This window comes from Trichomycterus rosablanca, chromosome 15, assembly GCF_030014385.1.
Source record: "Trichomycterus rosablanca isolate fTriRos1 chromosome 15, fTriRos1.hap1, whole genome shotgun sequence".
Classification (NCBI taxonomy): Eukaryota; Metazoa; Chordata; class Actinopteri; order Siluriformes; family Trichomycteridae; genus Trichomycterus; species Trichomycterus rosablanca.
Genome location: NC_086002.1, coordinates 13,495,864 through 13,514,893, shown reverse-complemented (window position 1 = coordinate 13,514,893; position 19,030 = coordinate 13,495,864). Strand labels below are relative to the sequence as shown.

Sequence of the window (19,030 nt, the reverse complement as noted above, 5' to 3'; positions counted from 1 at the left end):
GAGTACACCCCTAAGAGACTACACCCCTAAATGTCCAAATTGAGCACTGCTTGTCATTTTCCCTCCAAAATGTCATGTGACTCGTTAGTGTTACTAGGTCTCAGGTGTGCATAGGGAGCAGGTGTGTTCAATTTAGTAGTACAGCTCTCACACTCTCTCATACTGGTCACGGAAAGTTCCAACATGGCACCTCATGGCAAAGAACTCTCTGAGGATCTTAAAAGACGAATTGTTGCGCTACATGAAGATGGCCAAGGCTACAAGAAGATTGCCAACACCCTGAAACTGAGCTGCAGCACAGTGGCCAAGATCATCCAGCATTTTAAAAGAGCAGGGTCCACTCAGAACAGACCTCGCGTTGGTCGTCCAAAGAAGCTGAGTGCACGTGCTCAGCGTCACATCCAACTGCTGTCTTTGAAAGATAGGCGCAGGAGTGCTGTCAGCATTGCTGCAGAGATTGAAAAGGTGGGGGGTCAGCCTGTCAGGGCTCAGACCATACGCCGCACACTACATCAAATTGGTCTGCATGGCTGTCACCCCAGAAGGAAGCCTCTTCTGAAGTCTCTACACAAGAAAGCCCGCAAACAGTTTGCTGAAGACATGTCAACAAAGGACATGGATTACTGGAACCATGTCCTATGGTCTGATGAGACCAAGATTAATTTGTTTGGTTCAGATGGTCTCAAGCATGTGTGGCGGCAATCATTTGAGGAGTACAAAGATAAGTGCGTCATGCCTACAGTCAAGCATGGTGGTGGGAATGCCATGGTCTGGGGCTGCATGAGTGCAGCAGGTGTTGGGGAGTTACATTTCATTGAGGGACACATGAACTCCAATATGTACTGTGAAATACTGAAGCAGAGCATGATCCCCTCCCTCCGGAAACTGGGTCGCAGGGCAGTGTTCCAGCATGATAATGACCCCAAACACACCTCTAAGACGACCACTGCTTTATTGAAGAGGCTGAGGGTAAAGGTGATGGACTGGCCAAGCATGTCTCCAGACCTAAACCCAATAGAACATCTTTGGGGCATCCTCAAGCGGAAGGTGGAGGAGCGCAAAGTCTCGAATATCCGCCAGCTCCGTGATGTCGTCATGGAGGAGTGGAAAAGCATTCCAGTGGCAACCTGTGAAGCTCTGGTAAACTCCATGCCCAGGAGAGTTAAGGCAGTTCTGGGAAATAATGGTGGCCACACAAAATATTGACACTTCAGGAACTTTCACTAAGGGGTGTACTCACTTTTGTTGCCGGTGGTTTAGACATTAATGGCTGTATATTGAGTTATTTTGAGGGAAGAATAAATTTACACTGTTATATAAGCTGCACACAGACTACTTTTCATTGTGTCAAAGTGTCATTTTGTCAGTGTTGTCCCATGAAAAGATATACTTAAATATCTGCAGAAATGTGAGGGGTGTACTCACTTTTGTGATACACTGTACATGTGGATGCTTTCAGAGTGGATTTGATTGTCATTCCACACAAATGCAGATTCGTCTCATATTCACACTTCGATTACATTTTACTGCACCACTCAAGCCGAGCGCAAAGCACACACGTTGTGTTTAAGGGTACGAATTTCTCACAAAAAGCGTTGAGTTTCACAAATGTTGAGTGTAGGGGACGTTGAGTTACAAAGTACCACTGTACTCGGTGGAAAAGTAAAGGATGCCTTTAAAAAAAAAAGAAGAAAAAAAAGTAAACCTTTTTAACAATTAAAGAAATCATTTAATTTTTTTTATTTAATTTGTATTTTAAATTTATTAAAATCAGAAATGTCTGGAAAGCACAGTGTCTTTTACTCCGCTAGGAATTTTATGCCTGATTTGATCATATATGTTTGATGGCATGCTTTGGTAAAGGCTGCCTGAGTAAAAAAAAATAAAAATCTTTTGCTTTAACAAGTCGAACACGTGTATAAAATAAAGAAGGAAAGCAAATATTAACAGAACGAATTGTTGCTTCCAACTTTGTGACGATTGCATGAGGAAGGCCCTTTCTTGTGCCAGAGTAAATGTGCCCCTCTGCACAAAGCAAGTTCCATAAAGAACATTTAGGAATGCCTAAATATAAAAAAAAGGATTTTCAAATCGTTGTTACAGTGGGGAAAATAAGTATTTGATCCCCTGCTGATTTTGTAAGTTTACCCCCTTACAAAGACTTGAACAGTCTATAATTTTTATGGAAGGTTTATTTTAACAGAGAGAGACAGAATATCAACAAAAAAATCCAGAAAAAAAAACATTAAATAAAAGTAATAAATTAATTTGTATTTAATTAAGGGAAATAAGTATTTGATCCCCTAGCAACCAGCAAGAATTCTGACCCCCACAGACCGGTTATGTGTCCATGAGGCACACAAATTAGTCCTGTCCCTGTATAAAAGACTCCTGTCACAGAATCAGTTTCTTCCGTTCAAATCTCTCGACCACCATGGGCAAGACCAAAGAGCTATCAAAGGACGTCAGGGACAAGATTGTAGACCTGCACAAGGCTGGAATGGGCTACAAGACCATCAGCAAGAAGTTTGGTGAGAAAGAGACCACTGTTAGTGCGATAATTCGAAAATGGAAGAAATACAAGATCACAGTCAATCACCCTCACTCTGGAGCTCCATGCAAGATCTCACCTGGTGGGGTAAGAATGATTCTGAGAAAGGTGAGGTCAGTCCAGAATTACACGGGAGGAGCTTGTCAATGATCTCAAGGGAGCTGGGAGCACAGTCACCAAGAAAACCATTAGTAACACACTTCGCCGTAATGGATTGAGATCCTGCAGTGCCCGCAAAGTCCCTCTGCTCAAGAAGGCTCATGTACAGGCCCGTCTGAAGTTTGCCAATGAACACCTGAATGATTCAGAGAAAGCTTGGGAGAATGTGATATGGTCAGATGAGACCAAAATTGAGCTCTTTGGCATCAACTCCACTCGCCGTGTTTGGAGGCAGAGAAATGCCCAGTGGGGATGGTGTTCTTGGGGTCATATCCAGCATTTCTCTGCTCCCAGCTCCCTTGAGATCATTGACAAGCTCCTCCCGTGTAATTCTGGACTGACCTCACCTTTCTCAGAATCATTCTTACGCCACCAGGTGAGATCTTGCATGGAGCTCCAGAGTGAGGGCGATTGACTGTGATCTTGTATTTCTTCCATTTTCGAATGATCGCACCAACAGTGGTCTCCTTCTCACCAAGCTTCTTGCTGATGGTCTTGTAGCCCGTTCCAGCCTTGTGCAGGTCTACAATCTTGTCCCTGACGTCCTTTGATAGCTCTTTGGTCTTGCCCATGGTGGTCGAGAGATTTGAACGGAAGAAACTGATTCTGTGACAGGAGTCTTTTATACAGGGACAGGACTAATTTGTGTGCCTCATGGACACATAACCGGTCTGTGGGGGTCAGAATTCTTGCTGGTTGGTAGGGGGGGATCAAATACTTATTACCCTTCATTAAATACAAATTAATTTATTACTTTTATTTAATGTTTTTTTTTCTGGATTTTTTGTTGATATTCTGTCTCTCTCTGTTAAAATAAAACCTTCCATAAAAATTATAGACTGTTCAAGTCTTTGTAAGGGGGTAAACTTACAAAATCAGCAGGGGATCAAATACTTATTTTCCCCACTGTATGTCCAGACTTTTTTTTGGAAATGGTGTGTATGTGTTTAAATTGACAGTTTTATACATATACCATTTCTTTTTTACAGATGAACAAGTGGTCATGGGAAATAAGTTGCTTGTCTACATTAGGTAGGATCACATTCATTAATTTATTTAATAATAAAAAAAAGTCAAGCATTTCATGTTTCCCCTCTTTTTTTCAGTTGCTGTTTAGCGGGACGGGCGTATCCTTTAGGAGACATTCCAGAAGACCTTGTGCCTCAAGTTAAAAATCAGGTGGGTACACAACACCCCCTTTAATTTGCCATTTAATACATTGGGAAATGTGCATGTCCCTGTATAAAAGACTCCTGTCACAGAATCAGTTTCTTCCGTTCAAATCTCTCGACCACCATGGACAAGACCAAAGAGCTATCAAAGGACGTCAGGGACAAGATTGTAGACCTGCACAAGGCTGGAATGGGCTACAAGACCATCAGCAAGAAGCTTGGTGAGAAAGAGACCACTGTTGGTACGATCATTCGAAAATGGAAGAAATACAAGATCACAGTCAATCACCCTCACTCTGGAGCTCCGTGCAAGATCTCACCTGGTGGGGTAAGAATGATTTTGAGAAAGGTGAGGTCAGTCCAGAATTACACGGGAGGAGCTTGTCAATGATCTCAAGGGAGCTGGGAGCAGAGAAATGCTGGATATGACCCCAAGAACACCATCCCCACCGGGCATTTCTCTGCCTCCAAACACGGCGAGTGGAGTTGATGCCAAAGAGCTCAATTTTGGTCTCATCTGACCATATCACATTCTCCCAAGCTTTCTCTGAATCATTCAGGTGTTCATTCATGAGCCTTCTTGAGCAGAGGGACTTTGCGGGCACTGCAGGATCTCAATCCATTACGGCGAAGTGTGTTACTAATGGTTTTCTTGGTGACTGTGCTCCCAGCTCCCTTGAGATCATTGACAAGCTCCTCCCGTGTAATTCTGGGCTGACCTCACCTTTCTCAGAATCATTCTTACCCCACAAGGTGAGATCTTGCATGGAGCTCCAGAGTGAGGGCGATTGACTGTGATCTTGTATTTCTTCCATTTTCGAATGATCGCACCAACAGTGGTCTCTTTCTCACCAAGCTTCTTGCTGATGGTCTTGTAGCCCATTCCAGCCTTGTGCGGGTCTACAATCTTGTCCCTGACGTCCTTTGATAGCTCTTTGGTCTTGTCCATGGTGGTCGAGAGATTTAATTGGAAGAAACTGATTCTGTGACAGGAGTCATTTATACAGGGACAGGACTAATTTGTGTGCCTTTTGTGCACATAACCGGTCTGTGGGGGTCAGAATTCTTGCTGGTTGGTAGGGGATCAATTACTTATTTCCCTTAATTAAATACAAATTAATTTATAACTTTTATTTAATGTTTTTTTTTCTGGATTTTTTGTTGATATTCTGTCTCTCTCTGTTAAAATAAACCTTCCATAAAAATTATAGACTGTTCAAGTCTTTGTAAGGGGGTAAACTTAAAAAATCATCAGGGAGTCAAATACTTATTCTCCCCACTGTATGTATGTATGTATGTGTGTATGTATCTGTGTATATGTGTATATATATATATATATATATACAGTCATGTTAAAAAGTTAGGACACCCCATGAAAACCTTTGTCTTTTTGAACATATTTAAACATATGGACATTTGAGCTTCATTTGAGCAGTACTGAGAGATGGAGCTTATATAACTAAACAAACATTTTTTTTAAATTACTTTTAAACACAAGTTGTAAAATGTAATGAACAAAAATGGAAATTTATTGTGAGGGAAAAGTTAGGACACCCCCACATTTATTACTACTTAAAACGTCTAAAATTAGAATCCAATGCACCACATCAGCTGCAATGATTACACCATCGTTAGAGGACATTGGAGTTTTATTTAAACCTCAGACATTAGTTTGGTTTGCTCTTGATTTTTGAAGTGAGTGGTATCACCATGGTGAGATCTAAAGAGCTCTCTGAGGCCTTCAGAAAGAAGGTTGTGGATGCATATGTGTCTGGGACAGGATTTCATATGAGCCTGGGAAGGAATTTAAAAAGATCTCAAAACAATTAGAAATCTGCCATTCCACTGTATGGAAAATAATTTACAAGTGTGAACATTTAAAACAACTGCCAACATGGCCCTAGCAAGTTCAGCCCAAGAGCAGACTGCAAGATGCATAAAGAAATCTCCAATAATCCTACAATGTCATCACAGGACCTACAGGTAGCTTTTGCCACAGTTAATAGCAAGGTACATGCATCTACCATCAGAAAGAGACTGCACACGTTTGATTTTCATGGGAGGTCTGCAAGGAGGAAACCCTTGCTGTCAAAGAAAACATCAGGGCAAGACTAAAGTTTACCAGAGAACATCTAGACAAAGACCAGGACTTCTGGAACAATGTGCTTTAGACAGATGAATCCAAAGTTGAATTATTTGGGCACAGTAACAGAAGACATGTTTGGCATAAACCAAACACAGCATTTGGGCACAAGAACCTCATACCAACTGTGAAGTATGGAGGTGGAAATGTCATGGTTTGGGGCTGCTTTGTAGCAGCAGGGCCTGGCAAGCTCTCCATTATAGAATCCACAATGAATTATTCACTGTATCAGAGGGTGCTTGAGGAAAATGTAAGACCATCTGTCCAAAAACTGAAGCAGAGGTGAACCATGCAGCATGACAACGACCCAAGACATCCCAGTAAATTCACCAAGGAATGGCTCAAAAGAAAGAAATGGAGAGTTCTGGAATGGCCAAGTCAAAGCCCGGATCTTAATCCTATTGAGATGCTGTGGGGTGATTTGAAACGGGTTGTGCATGCAAGAAACCCCTCAAACCTCACACAGCTGAAATAATTCTGCATGGAGGAGTGGGAAAAACTTTCTCACAGTCGATGTCAGAGACTGGTAGATGGTTATAGGAAATGTCTTATTGAGGTTATTTCAGCCAAAGGGGGAAATACCAGCTATAAGAGCATAGGGTGTCCTAACTTTTTCCTCACAATACATTTCCATTTTTGTTCATTACATTTTACAACTTGTGTTTAAAAGTAATTTTTTCAGGTGTATTAGTTAAGTTATATAAGCTCCATCTCTCAGTACTGTACAAATGAAGCTCTAATGTCCATATGTTTAAATATGTTCAAAAAGACAAAGGTTTTCATGGGGTGTCCTAACTTTTTCACATGACTGTATATACACGCACGCACACATACACATGGATTGTGCTGTAGAGGCTACAGTAATGTGTGGTGTGGAAATCCTTACCTGTGGGATGCAGGAATCCCACTGTGCTCTCGCCGCTGCCCAGTTCAATCCCCAGCTTTAAAACTGTTGGCTTTATTTTCATATGTTACTCGACCAAAAGTATTTGGACACCCGACATCATTTTCCCAGTTCATGGTCATTACCTTGGAGTGTGGTAATGAAATACCTCAAAGACTGGATTATGAGTAGAAAAGAGTTTTAATCCTAAAGGATGACGGACAGTCCCACACGGAGACTCGTGGAAAAAGTAATAATTACCATAATTTACTCGTGTCAGTGACCTTGTAGGACAGTGGAAGATTCCATCATTAACAGAGATTTCTTAGCTAGAACATAGGAACTGGTCTAAACCAGCCAGACCTGGGTTTTGCTGGGTTTTTCAGCCAATCGTTGTTCATGTAGCCGCCCAGCCCAGTCGGAAACGATGGGGAAACCCCGACTCTGGTGTGCTAGCATACTTTTTACCGCTGCGCCACCTAAGCAGCTCATGGGCAGCCATTTTTTGATTATGCAAACACAGCACACTTATGGTCCGCTAGTCTATCCCATAATTCAACTGGAGCTGGTCGAAGAAAGAGGCGGAAAGCGGAGATTCGGACTAAGACATAAATGAAAAAATGTTATTAATGTGTACAACCCTGAATAACATTATGAGTAGCTTTTAACTGTGGTGATGTAACGTCATGCATTACATGACGTTGGTAAGATGGTGGACGTAGTACGTACGATGTTGCTTGCATACCGCACACTTGCGTACTAAAAGAGCGTACTGCTTTACTGACCGAGCAGAGCGCACTGCCTCAGATCTAGTACATACAGTTTAAGTATGCGATTTCAGACGCAGCTATAGTCTGCACTTCACAATTAAGATCCGTTTATATGAACCAACTCTCAGTTAACAGTTCTATAAGACTCCTGTAATGCTTTTACTAGTTCATTAATCCAAAATAAAGTGAAAGAAATAAGACGAGGGAGAATGGGTGTGTTTGAAAACCTAGTGAGCTGCCTTGCTGTCTTACTGTCTACATAGGCAGCTGCCTCAGTAGAGAGGATTCTAATAAGTCATTGACTTATAAGGCAGGTTATTCGAACGTGCTACTGAGACAGCGTTTACATCAGTTTTCATTAACTAAGCTAACACAGCCGCATGCCATTCAAACCAATGGGATGAGGTGGCACAACGCACTAGCATGTCAACTAACATCTCCCTCCGTGTACCGAAAACGGTTAAATTCACTGACAAGCCCGAATTTGCAAATAAACGTAACTTGTGCAAGTTCCTACAAATTAAAAATCAATAATAATTTATTTCTATTTGAAAACTCGTTTTTCCGCACTGTCCACCATATATTTTTTTTTTCTGTGAGAAAAGTTGTGCCGCAGTGGACACTGGGATTGCCTTCACCACTAAGGCAGCATCAGATGCTCCCTTGTTCTTGAGTCAAAATACCGTTGAAATTTTAAGAGACCTTACTAGTGAGCATATTAAGGCATCTAGGATTTCTAACAGCCTCATTCTCAGGAGCGTGCGTCAGAGATGTTCACAAGTCGCAAAATACGAGTCAGAGTCAAGTCACGAGTCTTTAGGCTAGAGTCCGAGTCAAGTCACGAGTCAATATAATATACACAAAACATATATTGGAAATGTAGCGTAGAAACAAATACTTAAAAGTTCAGATATAAAAAAACGGCAACAGATTAGTGACTGTATTTTGCTGTTTTACTCAGTGCCTTTACTTTCCTAGATACCAGTTAAAAGCTTAAACTGGTACGTTTTGTTTTCATTGCAAAAGAAAAACGTGCGATAAATCACGGTACAGCGGCCAAAATCCAAAACGCAGCAAAAAAAATCATAACCACTGCTCACCTTAGCTTATGTTCTTCCAGATGCTATTAAATTTATAACCGTGTGTCCCATTAGGAATATAATCCGTTATTTTGTAAATGTGCTTATAATTATAAACCTCCAAACTTTTCCCGGTTGTGAAGTAAAACACAAACTCGTTAGAAAGCCAATCAAGCGTTTCGTTGACAATCATCTGTGTGACACAAACTGAATAAATGCAAATAACAGCATTTCTAACTAAAAACTTAAAATCAGAAAGTCTGATTGGTTCAGAAACCGTTAAGCGCCATTAGCGCCAATTTTGTGAAGCATTTCATTCACACCAGCTGTTCCAGTGAAGTGCACTACGTAGGGTATTCCACCATTTTAAGTGAGATTTCAATCCAAAGAAAGGAGTAGGGAGTGACGTTTCATCACTACGCTGGAAGCTGGCTGGAACATTTACCCATTGCTGTGCGTTGTGGGTTAAAACGGCCGGAGCGTTATTAGAGAGCAGAAAATGACACAATCAGAATGATGTCGGATACATATAAATATAAAAATATAAATATAATTGTCACACGTAACTTATGTTAACACATGCTGACTTTTGTTGTATACAAGTCATTTCTTGTGGGTCACGAGTCGAGTCAGAGTCATTTCAAACAAGTCCGAGTCGAGTCTGAAGTTGCTGTGTGTGCGACTTGCATTCGCAGACTCGAGTCCCCATCTCTGGCGTGCATAGGATGTCGTTAAATGCTGTCTATGTAGAGAGCGCACTAGGTTTTCGAACTCACCCATAGTCTCCATAGGAGTGAGAATCTTGCAAAGGAAACATCGAGTGAGTAAAACGTCCAGTGCTCAAGAGGTGAAAACCCAGTAATAACAACCACCAGTAATTAAATAGCCCTGCAAAAACGTCAACATCTGGCTGAAGTCTGGTTATGGTCTTACTCTAAGATCAGTCTCACCAGGGTTCTTCGTTAACATTTTGTTTATATATGAGACATAAGTTAGGGCAGATGTGTATATCTATATTTGGAGCTCAGGTTATTGAGATAACTACTCCGAAGTCCTAGATCTCCTTTTTTTGTGATGTCAGTGTTGATCTTTATTTTTCGTTCTGTGGATTAAAGAAAGCTAGCATTAGTGTGAAGCAATAAGTCCTGGCTGAGCAAGACGAGACATTTTTCTGACTGATGTTCTGTACAAAGAACCTGCCCACCTCCTGAAATGTAAAGGTTAATTGCTTTTGCCCTTCAGCTCGACTGTCTATTCATATAGGAACTTCAAAGGGAGATGAAGTTTCAGTGTGGATGTTATGGATATTAGTCAGTTCAAAACTATGTTTTTAATCATTTAAAGCAGTGGTCCCCAACCACCTGGGTCTGTGCGCTATTTATTACCGGGCCGCACAGACAGAATGAATAATTAGAGATGGCTAGAAAAGCAGTTGTCACTGCTTCTATTTTGGGTGTTATTGTCTTATTATTACCTGGGTGGCAGCAGCGTCTCGTTGCATTGGAAAAAAGCACATTTTACATCGTTAGTGAGCAATATTATTAAATCTTCCTTCCCCGCTGGTCCGTGAAATTATATCTTATATGAAACCGGTCTGTGGTGCAAAAATGTTTGGGAAACGCTGATTTAAAGCAGTGGTCCCCAACCACCAGGCCACGGACCGGTACCGAGGGTTCAGTGGGTCATTTATTACCGGGCTGCACAGAAAAAATTTATAATTAGAGATGGCTACAAGAGCAATTTCCAATACTCTTCAGGTGTTATCATCCCCAATCACCACTAGGTGGGAGCAGCGTCTCGTTGCAGCGAAAAAAGCTCAGGATTCACACTGATTTTCCATTCTATAGTTATTCTATTTTAAATCCTCCCGTCCGGTTTTGCATTGTCTTGTTGAAAAATGTATGGACGTCCCTGGGAAAGATGACGTCTTGAAGGCAGCACGTGTTGCTCTAAGATCTCAATGTACTTCTCTGCATTAATGCTGCCATCACAGAAGTGTTAATGACCTTTGCCAAGGGCACTGACACAGCCCCATACCATGACAGACCCTGGCTTTTGATAACAGTCAGGATGGTCCTTTTTGTCTCTGTCTTTGAGCACTCGGCATCCATTTTTTCCAAAAAAGACCTGGAATGCTAAATTATCTGACCACAATCCACGTTTTCACAGTCTAATGGTCCATCCTAGATGCCTCAGAACCCAGAGAAGTCGACGCTGCTTCTGGACATGGTTAACATAGTGAAATTATATCTTATATAAAACCGGTCCGTGGTGCAAAAAAGGTTGGGGACCGCTGATTTTAAAAAAAAGGTTGTCACAGAAAAAAGAATCAATCTCCAAGATTGGCTTGACATACGTCCCTTACAAATGTACGTAACGTTTGACTTCTATTATAATGAGCCTGAAGTTAATTAGAAAGTGCTGTAGCTGTAATGAACACACAAAACACACAGAATTTCTACCGTCCTGATATAATTGATAGACGTTTTATCAGAGATAAACCTCATTAGCTGCCTTGTGTATTAGAGATCAGCAGAGTTAGACTTCAATAGTGCAATGGTCAGTATTTCTTTCTAGTATTACAAATTTACAACCCCTAATCAGAAAAAGTTGGGACAGCATGGAAGATGCTTTCTTACATTTACTTTGACGTTTATTTGATTGCAGACAGGATGAACCTGAGATATTTCATGTTTTATCTGCTCAACTTCATTTCATTTAATAATAAACATCCATTCCTGCATTTCAGGTGTGCAACACATTCCAAAAAAAGTTGGGACAGTAAAGCATTTACCACTTTGTAATGTTACCATTCCTTTTCACCACACTTAAAAGACGTTTTGGCACCGAGAAGACCAAGTGATTTAGTGTTTCAGCTTTTATTTTGTCCTGTTCTTCCTGCAAACACGTCTTAAGTACGGGGTCTTTACAGTGTGGGGTCGTTGTCGCATTTTCCTTTTCAAAATTCTCCACACATTCTCTATTGGGGACAGGTCAGGACTGCAGACAGACCAGTCCAGTACTCGTACCCTCTTCTTCCACAGCCATGCCTTTGTAATGTGTGCAGCATGTGGTTTTGCATTGTCTTGTTGAAAAATGCATGGATGTCCCTGGAAAATACGACGTCTTGAAGGCAGCACATGTTGCTCTAAGATCTCAATGTACTTTTCTGCATTAATGCTGCCATCACAGACTTGGCATCCTCAGACTTGGTTAGGAGTTTTCCAAACTCGGTTACCCGAGTCATGTTTTCAGCTGCTTTACACTTTTTGGACATTTTGACTAACCGATTGCTAACTGAATTGCCGTAGGATTGTTAGGACTGACTCATGGTGCAAATTAACCTGTAAACATGAGGCAATTGAACGCTACATGAATGAAAAATGTTAAATCGCTAAACACAAACCTTTAAATTGGAATTTTGGGGGGTGGTCCTAATGTTTTGGCTCATAAGTGTATATATGGCTGTATTACTTGTGTTTTAAAATTCATTTTCATAAAGTGTCAAAGAGGTATTACAGTGGTACGTTTGCTACTTATGTCTCAGGTGTTTGAGTTCCTGATTCGCCTGCATTCAGTCGAGGCCACTTCTGTTGAGGAGGAGGTCTATCCGTACATCCGGACCCTGCTGCACTTTGACACTCGTGAGTTTCTCAACGTCCTGGCACTGGTGAGTATTGAGGGAAATCTTTGGAAAAACTAAAACGTCCAGTTTCTTACTCACCCCAAAGTTAAACGTTTTCTTGAGATGAGTAGATCATTTTGATGTGAGGTTTAACTGGTAGCTAATGACTAGTTAGCCACACTAAAAAAAATATTTATTTAATGTGGGATTTATTTCATATCAGGTTTTTTTTTTTACACAGAAAGGGAAATGTGCAGCATTGTTTTGCATACTGTATTTGTGCTTTTCTTTTATTTATCTAAATAATGAATGTCCTTTTATTTTTGAGGTAGGTACAAGCTATGCAAAAAAAATGCTGCACATTTCCCTTTTTGTGTAAAAAAAAAACCCTGAAATGAAATAAATCCCACATTAAATAAATGTTTTTTTTTTCATACAAATAAAGAAAATATCCTCACATAAATCAATTTGGCTGGAGAATTCCGAACCTGGCAACCCTGTAGTGACGTCAACCAGGCGAGTTGAATAGCGCCAGTGCCCTTTGCTGTTTAAAGTGAATTTCGATTCATTATACATGTAAACCGATTTGAATTGTTACACATGTGAATCGATTTTTAACTGTCTTGTGGTGCATCATTACATCCCTACTGATTGGTCATATTTAACATCTTTTCTTTTCAGACGTTTGAGGACTTCAAGAATGACAAACAGGCTCTGGAGTACCAGCAAAGGATTGTGGATATTTTACTAAAGGTAAAGTATTTCACGCTCCCTCTCACCCTTCAGCCCGTTTTACGCTTGAGCAATGCTGGGACCAGAATTTACCCCACAATTCACATTCATCTGTCCACAATATATATACTGAACGTTAATCCCTCGTCTCTGTGCGCCATCAATCAACCAGCAGAGGTCATAATTGTATCAGTTATGTTGAATCCCATCCGACATCCACCCTTGAACAACAAGCCAGTCGTTGTTCGTGTAGGCGCTCAGCCTGCCGATAGCAGAGCTGATATTTGACGAAATAGTAGCATAATAATAATAGCATGTAGCATAAAAGGGTAGTGCTATTATCAGATATACACCGATCAGCCATAACATTAAAACCACCTCCTAGTTTCTACACTCACTGTCCATTTTATTAGCTTCACTTACCATATAGAAGCACTTTGTAGTTCTACAATTACTGACTGTGGTCCATCTGTTTCTCTACATGCTTTGTTAGCCCCCTTTCATGCTGTTCTTCAATGGTCAGGACTCTCCCAGGACCACTACACAGCAGGTATTATTTAGGTGATGGATCATTCTCAGCACTGCAGTGACACTGACATGGTGGTGGTGTGTTAGTGTGTGTTGTGCTGGTATGAGTGGATAAGACACAGCAATGCTGGACTGAGAATAATCCACCAGCCAACAGCGCCCTGTGGACAGCGTCCTGTGACCACTGATAAAGGTCAGTGAGTGGACACGGTATTTAAAAACTCCAGGAGTGCTGCTGTGTCTGATCCAGTCATACCAGCACAACACACACTAACACACCACCACCATGTCAGTGTCACTGCAGTGCTGAGAATGATCCACCACTTAAATAATACCTGCTCTGTAGTGGTCCTGTGGGGGTCCTGACCATTGAAGAACAGCATGAAAGCAGGCTAAAAAGGTATGTAGAGAAATAGATTGACTACAGTCAGTAATTGTAGAACTGCAAAGTGCTCCTATATGGTAAGTGGAGCTGATAAAATGGACAGTGAGTGTAGAAACAAGGAGGTGGTTTTAATGTTATGGCTGATTGGTGTAGCTCAATAATAGAGCTTTTTTAGGGCGGGACACAGAGGTGGAATGTGCTAGCTCACCACTGCGTCTGTGGTGCCACCAGTCTGGTCGGGAGTCACAAGGAAAGAATACAGCGAGCATAGTGTGTTCTGTTATGCATGTTAAAGTATGATGGTTGGAATTTGGGTGCTTTAAGTACAGGGAGGACCCCGATCAATGTCCTTAACCCCCTTAGCTCCAGAGTGGTCGTGTAATAGCCTTACCCCGCTGCCTGACCCCACCTTCCAAACAGTGGAATGATGGACGTATGTTAGTAGCAGCCCCAGTACACATGTAATCTTTCATTCTGAAGCATCTCTTGTGTTTATTCAGAAAGTACGAATGACTTTGGAGTGCGTTCTGTCTTCACCAGACGCTCGTCAGCCAAACGCAATCACTTCATCAGACCCATAGTGTCAGAGAGAGCGACTTTAAATCTCCATCAGACGCTCTTATTATAGCTCATCCTTCATCACTCAGTCATTCATTCCACCCACCTCCTCCTCTCTCATCTCATCTCTTCATCTCTCTGGCTTCCATCACTCAACGCCACGGGTTTCTTCTCATCAGCTCTGACGTGTTCATTCCGTCTCCTCGAGTCAGCGTCTGTCTGTGTTTCCCAGGTGATGGTGGATAATTCAGACTTCACCCCGTCTCAGGTGGGCTGTCTGTTCACCTTCCTCGCCCGCCAGCTGGCTAAACCGGACAACACCCTCTTCGTTAACAGGAAGCTCTTCGATCAGGTGACCCTCTCTTTCTGTAGATAGGATTTTACACATACATGTGCACATGCAGCTTTAGTAGCGAAATTACCAGCAGGTCGTGTCCAAATCTGCTGACAAATCTTCAGCCTTGTTAAGTTAGTGTGGTAGCAATATTGTCGAGAGCACTCCTAAGTGAACTTGTTAGTATGTACTATGCAGTTTGGAATGTAGCACCTACTCTTTAGGTTGTATTTATATTCCTTAGCTTTGGTTTGATTTAAACTGACCCTAGTTTGTTACAGTAAGTGTGAAGTGTGACCTGTTACACAACCCCGATAAGTGCATTAAGCCCAGTGTGGTGCGTTGTTTAGACCTGGGTTTTTCAATTCATCAGAAAAATAATTATAATTAAGTAAACTTGTATGTGATCGCCCCCTTGTGGAGGCTTTATGTTAGATCTTGAAAACCACAGTGGGACCAGATTGTAAAGAGCAAAATAGAAAGAATAAAATACATTGTTTGTGTTGCTTAATGCATAATGTGGGTTGCTTGAAAAAAAAGTTTAAAGGACTCTTTTTAGACGATTGCATCACTATTACACGCTACAAAGTATACGTCACTTTTTTCCAATTTAATTCAATTGTAAATTTGTAAGTATGAATGCCAAGCAAACCAGGACTAAAATGTAACAATGTATCATTTTCTTGTTTGGTTAGAACCATAGGAATCAATCTCAAAGTATAAATACAACCATATTTAGGGACACCCATCCTTTCATCCATCCATCCATCCACCCATAATTCATCTACAATCCACCCACAATCCACCCACAATCCACCTAATCCATCCATCCACCCAATCCATCCATCCATCCACCCACCCATAATCCACCCATAATCCACCTAATCCATCCATCCACCCAATCCATCCATCCACCCAATCCATCTACCCACCCATAATTCATCCACAATCCATCCACAATCCATTTACAATCCACCTTATCCATCCATCCATCCACCCAATCCATCCATTCACCAACCCGCCCACCCAATCCATCCACCCACCCAATCCACCCATTCATCTACCCACCTATCCACCTACCTAATCCATCCACCCACCTACCCAATCCATCCATCCACCCAATCTACAGTATTTATCCATCCATCCATCTATCCACCAACCCAATCCATCCATCAAATCACCCACCTATCCATCCATCTATCTATCCATCCATCCACCAACCCAATAAATCCATCCAATCACCCACCCATCCATCCATCCACCAACCCAATCCATCCATCCAACCAACCAGTCCTAATGGGACTCCTGCTGTTCAAAAAGTTCCTTCCTTCCTTCCATCCATCCATCTCTCCCTCCATCCATCCATCCATCCCTCCATCCATTCATCCATCCATCCATCCATCCATTCATCCATCCATCCATCCATCCCTCCAACCAACCAGCCTTTATGAGAGTATTAGCTAAAAAGGTGTTGTGAATCATACAGCTGCTTATTTATACATGGCTGCTCAAGCTTCTCTGGGCTATGTTTTTTCCCCGTCATATAATGAGCCTGTTTTTGCAGAATTTTATAGTGTGGAATCATGAACCCTGAGCTAAACTGCTTTCTCTTCTCTCTTTCTAATGTTTTGGCTCATCAATGCAACCTTGAAAAACTATGCTGCTCATTTGCTTGCGATTGTCGTTCAGCTGTCTCACACGTGTCAACTCACAAATCCCGACTGTCTCTTTAAATATAAATATGAGGGCTTCATTGCAGAAACAATAAATATTAAAACCAAGAGCGGGTAAGAGACATGCTTGGGTTCAGAGCTGTACTGTAAAATCAGCAGTAAAAAAAAAAATCCAAGAATACATATTTTTTGCAGGGTCACAAGAATTTGGGTATAATATACAAGCAGAACAGGCAGTGTCTCATTCCTTAGTGTGTTTACTACATATTGAGCTTTGTATAGAAACCTCATTAGTGGATAACTAGTAGTAATAGTTATACATATGGTATTTGGGACACAGTCACTCATCTATACTGTATGTACAGCTTGATACGGTGAGTTTAGGAAAATGTTACATGCTGGAAATACACTGATCAGCCATAACATTAAAACCACCTCCTTTTTTCTGCACACATTGTCTATTTTATCAGCTCCACTTACCATGTAGAAGCACTTTGTAGTTCTACAATTACTGACTGTAGTCCATCTGTTTCTCTGCATGCTTGTTAGCCCCCTTTTATGCTGTTCTTTAATGGTCAGGACCCCCACAGAGCAGGTATTATTTGGGTGGTGGATAATTCTCAGCACTGCAGTGACACTGACATGGTGGTAGTGTGTTAGTGTGTGTTGTGCTGGTATGAGTGGATAAGACACAGCAGCGCTGATGGAGTTTTTAAATACCGTGTCCACTCACTGTCCACTCTATTAGATACTCCTACCTAGTTGGTCCACCTCGTAGATGTGAAGTCAGAGACGATCGCTCATCTATTGCTGCTGTTTGAGTTGGTCATCTTCTAGACCAGAGGTCACTAACAGGCGGACCGCAGTCCGGGTCCGGACCCAGAAGCTGTCCCATACGGACCCGGACCTATAGCCAAAACAGAAAGTTAGGATTTGAAACCTGACGGAGCTCTTCTATTTTAACCGGCGCAGCTTTTGTAGTCTTTACGGTAGCGGTTTAGCGGATGAGAACCAATCATGTGACACCACTCAGCCAATCAAGTCTGTGCATTCCAGCCGGTAAACACTGCGACTGCAGTGCAGACAGTTGAGAGAGTTAGAGGCGAGTTACATGTGAAAAGACGGTGGAAAGAAAAAGAAAGATAGCGAATGTAGAAAAAACGAAGCGAGAGATACAGACAACTGTGCAGGAGAAAGTTGAGAAAAAGACGAGTGAGACAGGAGACAAATGGCGCTCTCCAAAAAAGAAACGTGTACAGCGAAATTACAGCATTTAATCCGTGAGGGAGAGACTCATTTCTGTTCTTACTTCCCACTGGAGCACAATTTATTGTCCGGTCCGGGTCCTCTCTGTGTGTGCATGTTCTCCCCGTGTCCGCATGGGTTTCCTTCGGTGCTCCGGTTTCCTCCCACAGTCCAAAAACATGCAAGTGAGGTGTATTGGAGATACTAAATTGTCCATGACTGTGTTCGATATAACCTTGTGACCTGATGAATCTCGTGTAATGAGTAACTACCGTTCCTGTCATGAATGTAACCAAAGTGTAAAACATGACGTTAAAATCCTAATAAATAAACAGACATTTGATTTGACAGTTATTGATAACATGCAGATGTTGATACAACTACTAGGCTACATTATACTATATTGTATATATGTTATAGTGGTTAAGGTACTGGACTAATAAACAGAAGGTTGCCGGTTCAAGCCTAGCCACCACCAAGTTGCCACTGTTGGGTCCCTGAGCAAGGCCCTTAACACTCAATTGCTCATTGTGTTCCGCTCATTGTGTAAGTCGCTTTGGATAAAAGCGTCTGCTAAATGCTGAAAATTTAAATGTAAATATCAATATATTTACATTATATATATATATATATATATATATATATATATATATATATATATATATATATATATATATATATATATATATAGTTAAACATTCCGGACCTTTGCTTCAAGAAATTTTCTCTAACTGGACCCCTTTAAATTTTAGTTGAATACCCCTGTTCTAGACCTTCATCAGTTGTCACAGTAAGCTGCCCATGGGGCGCTGTTGGCTGGATATATTTTTGTTTGGTGGACTATTCTCAGTCCAGCAGTGACGGTGAGGTGTTTATAAACTCCAGCAGCGTTGCTGTGTCTGATCCACTCATACCAGCACAACACACACTAACACACCACCACCATGTCAGTGTCACTGCAGTGCTGAGAATGATCCAACACCTAAATAATACCTGCTCTGTGGCGGTCCTGACCATTGAAGAACAGGGTGAAAGCAGGCTTACAAAGTATGCAGAGAAACAGATGGACTACAGTCAGTAATTGTAGAACTACAAAGTGCTTCTATATGCTAGGTGGAGCTGATAAAATAGACATTGAGTGTAGAAACAAGGAGGTGGTTCATTATTGGAAACAAAGCTTATTTCAGAATAAT

At 41.5% G+C, this 19,030-nt stretch overlaps 1 protein-coding gene across 2 annotated transcripts in view; it reads left to right on the top strand.

Annotated features, from left to right (window-relative positions):
- The window catches only part of vps8 (VPS8 subunit of CORVET complex), a 186,825-nt gene that overhangs the window by 66,605 nt on the left and 101,190 nt on the right, over nt 1-19,030 (top strand). For both annotated transcript variants that reach the window (XM_063010938.1, XM_063010937.1), the window contains exons 24-28: nt 3,700-3,742; nt 3,817-3,889; nt 12,305-12,427; nt 13,064-13,135; nt 14,818-14,937. In XM_063010938.1, coding sequence (XP_062867008.1) covers nt 3,700-3,742; nt 3,817-3,889; nt 12,305-12,427; nt 13,064-13,135; nt 14,818-14,937 — 431 coding nt within the window. The remainder of the gene's footprint in view (nt 1-3,699; nt 3,743-3,816; nt 3,890-12,304; nt 12,428-13,063; nt 13,136-14,817; nt 14,938-19,030) is intronic.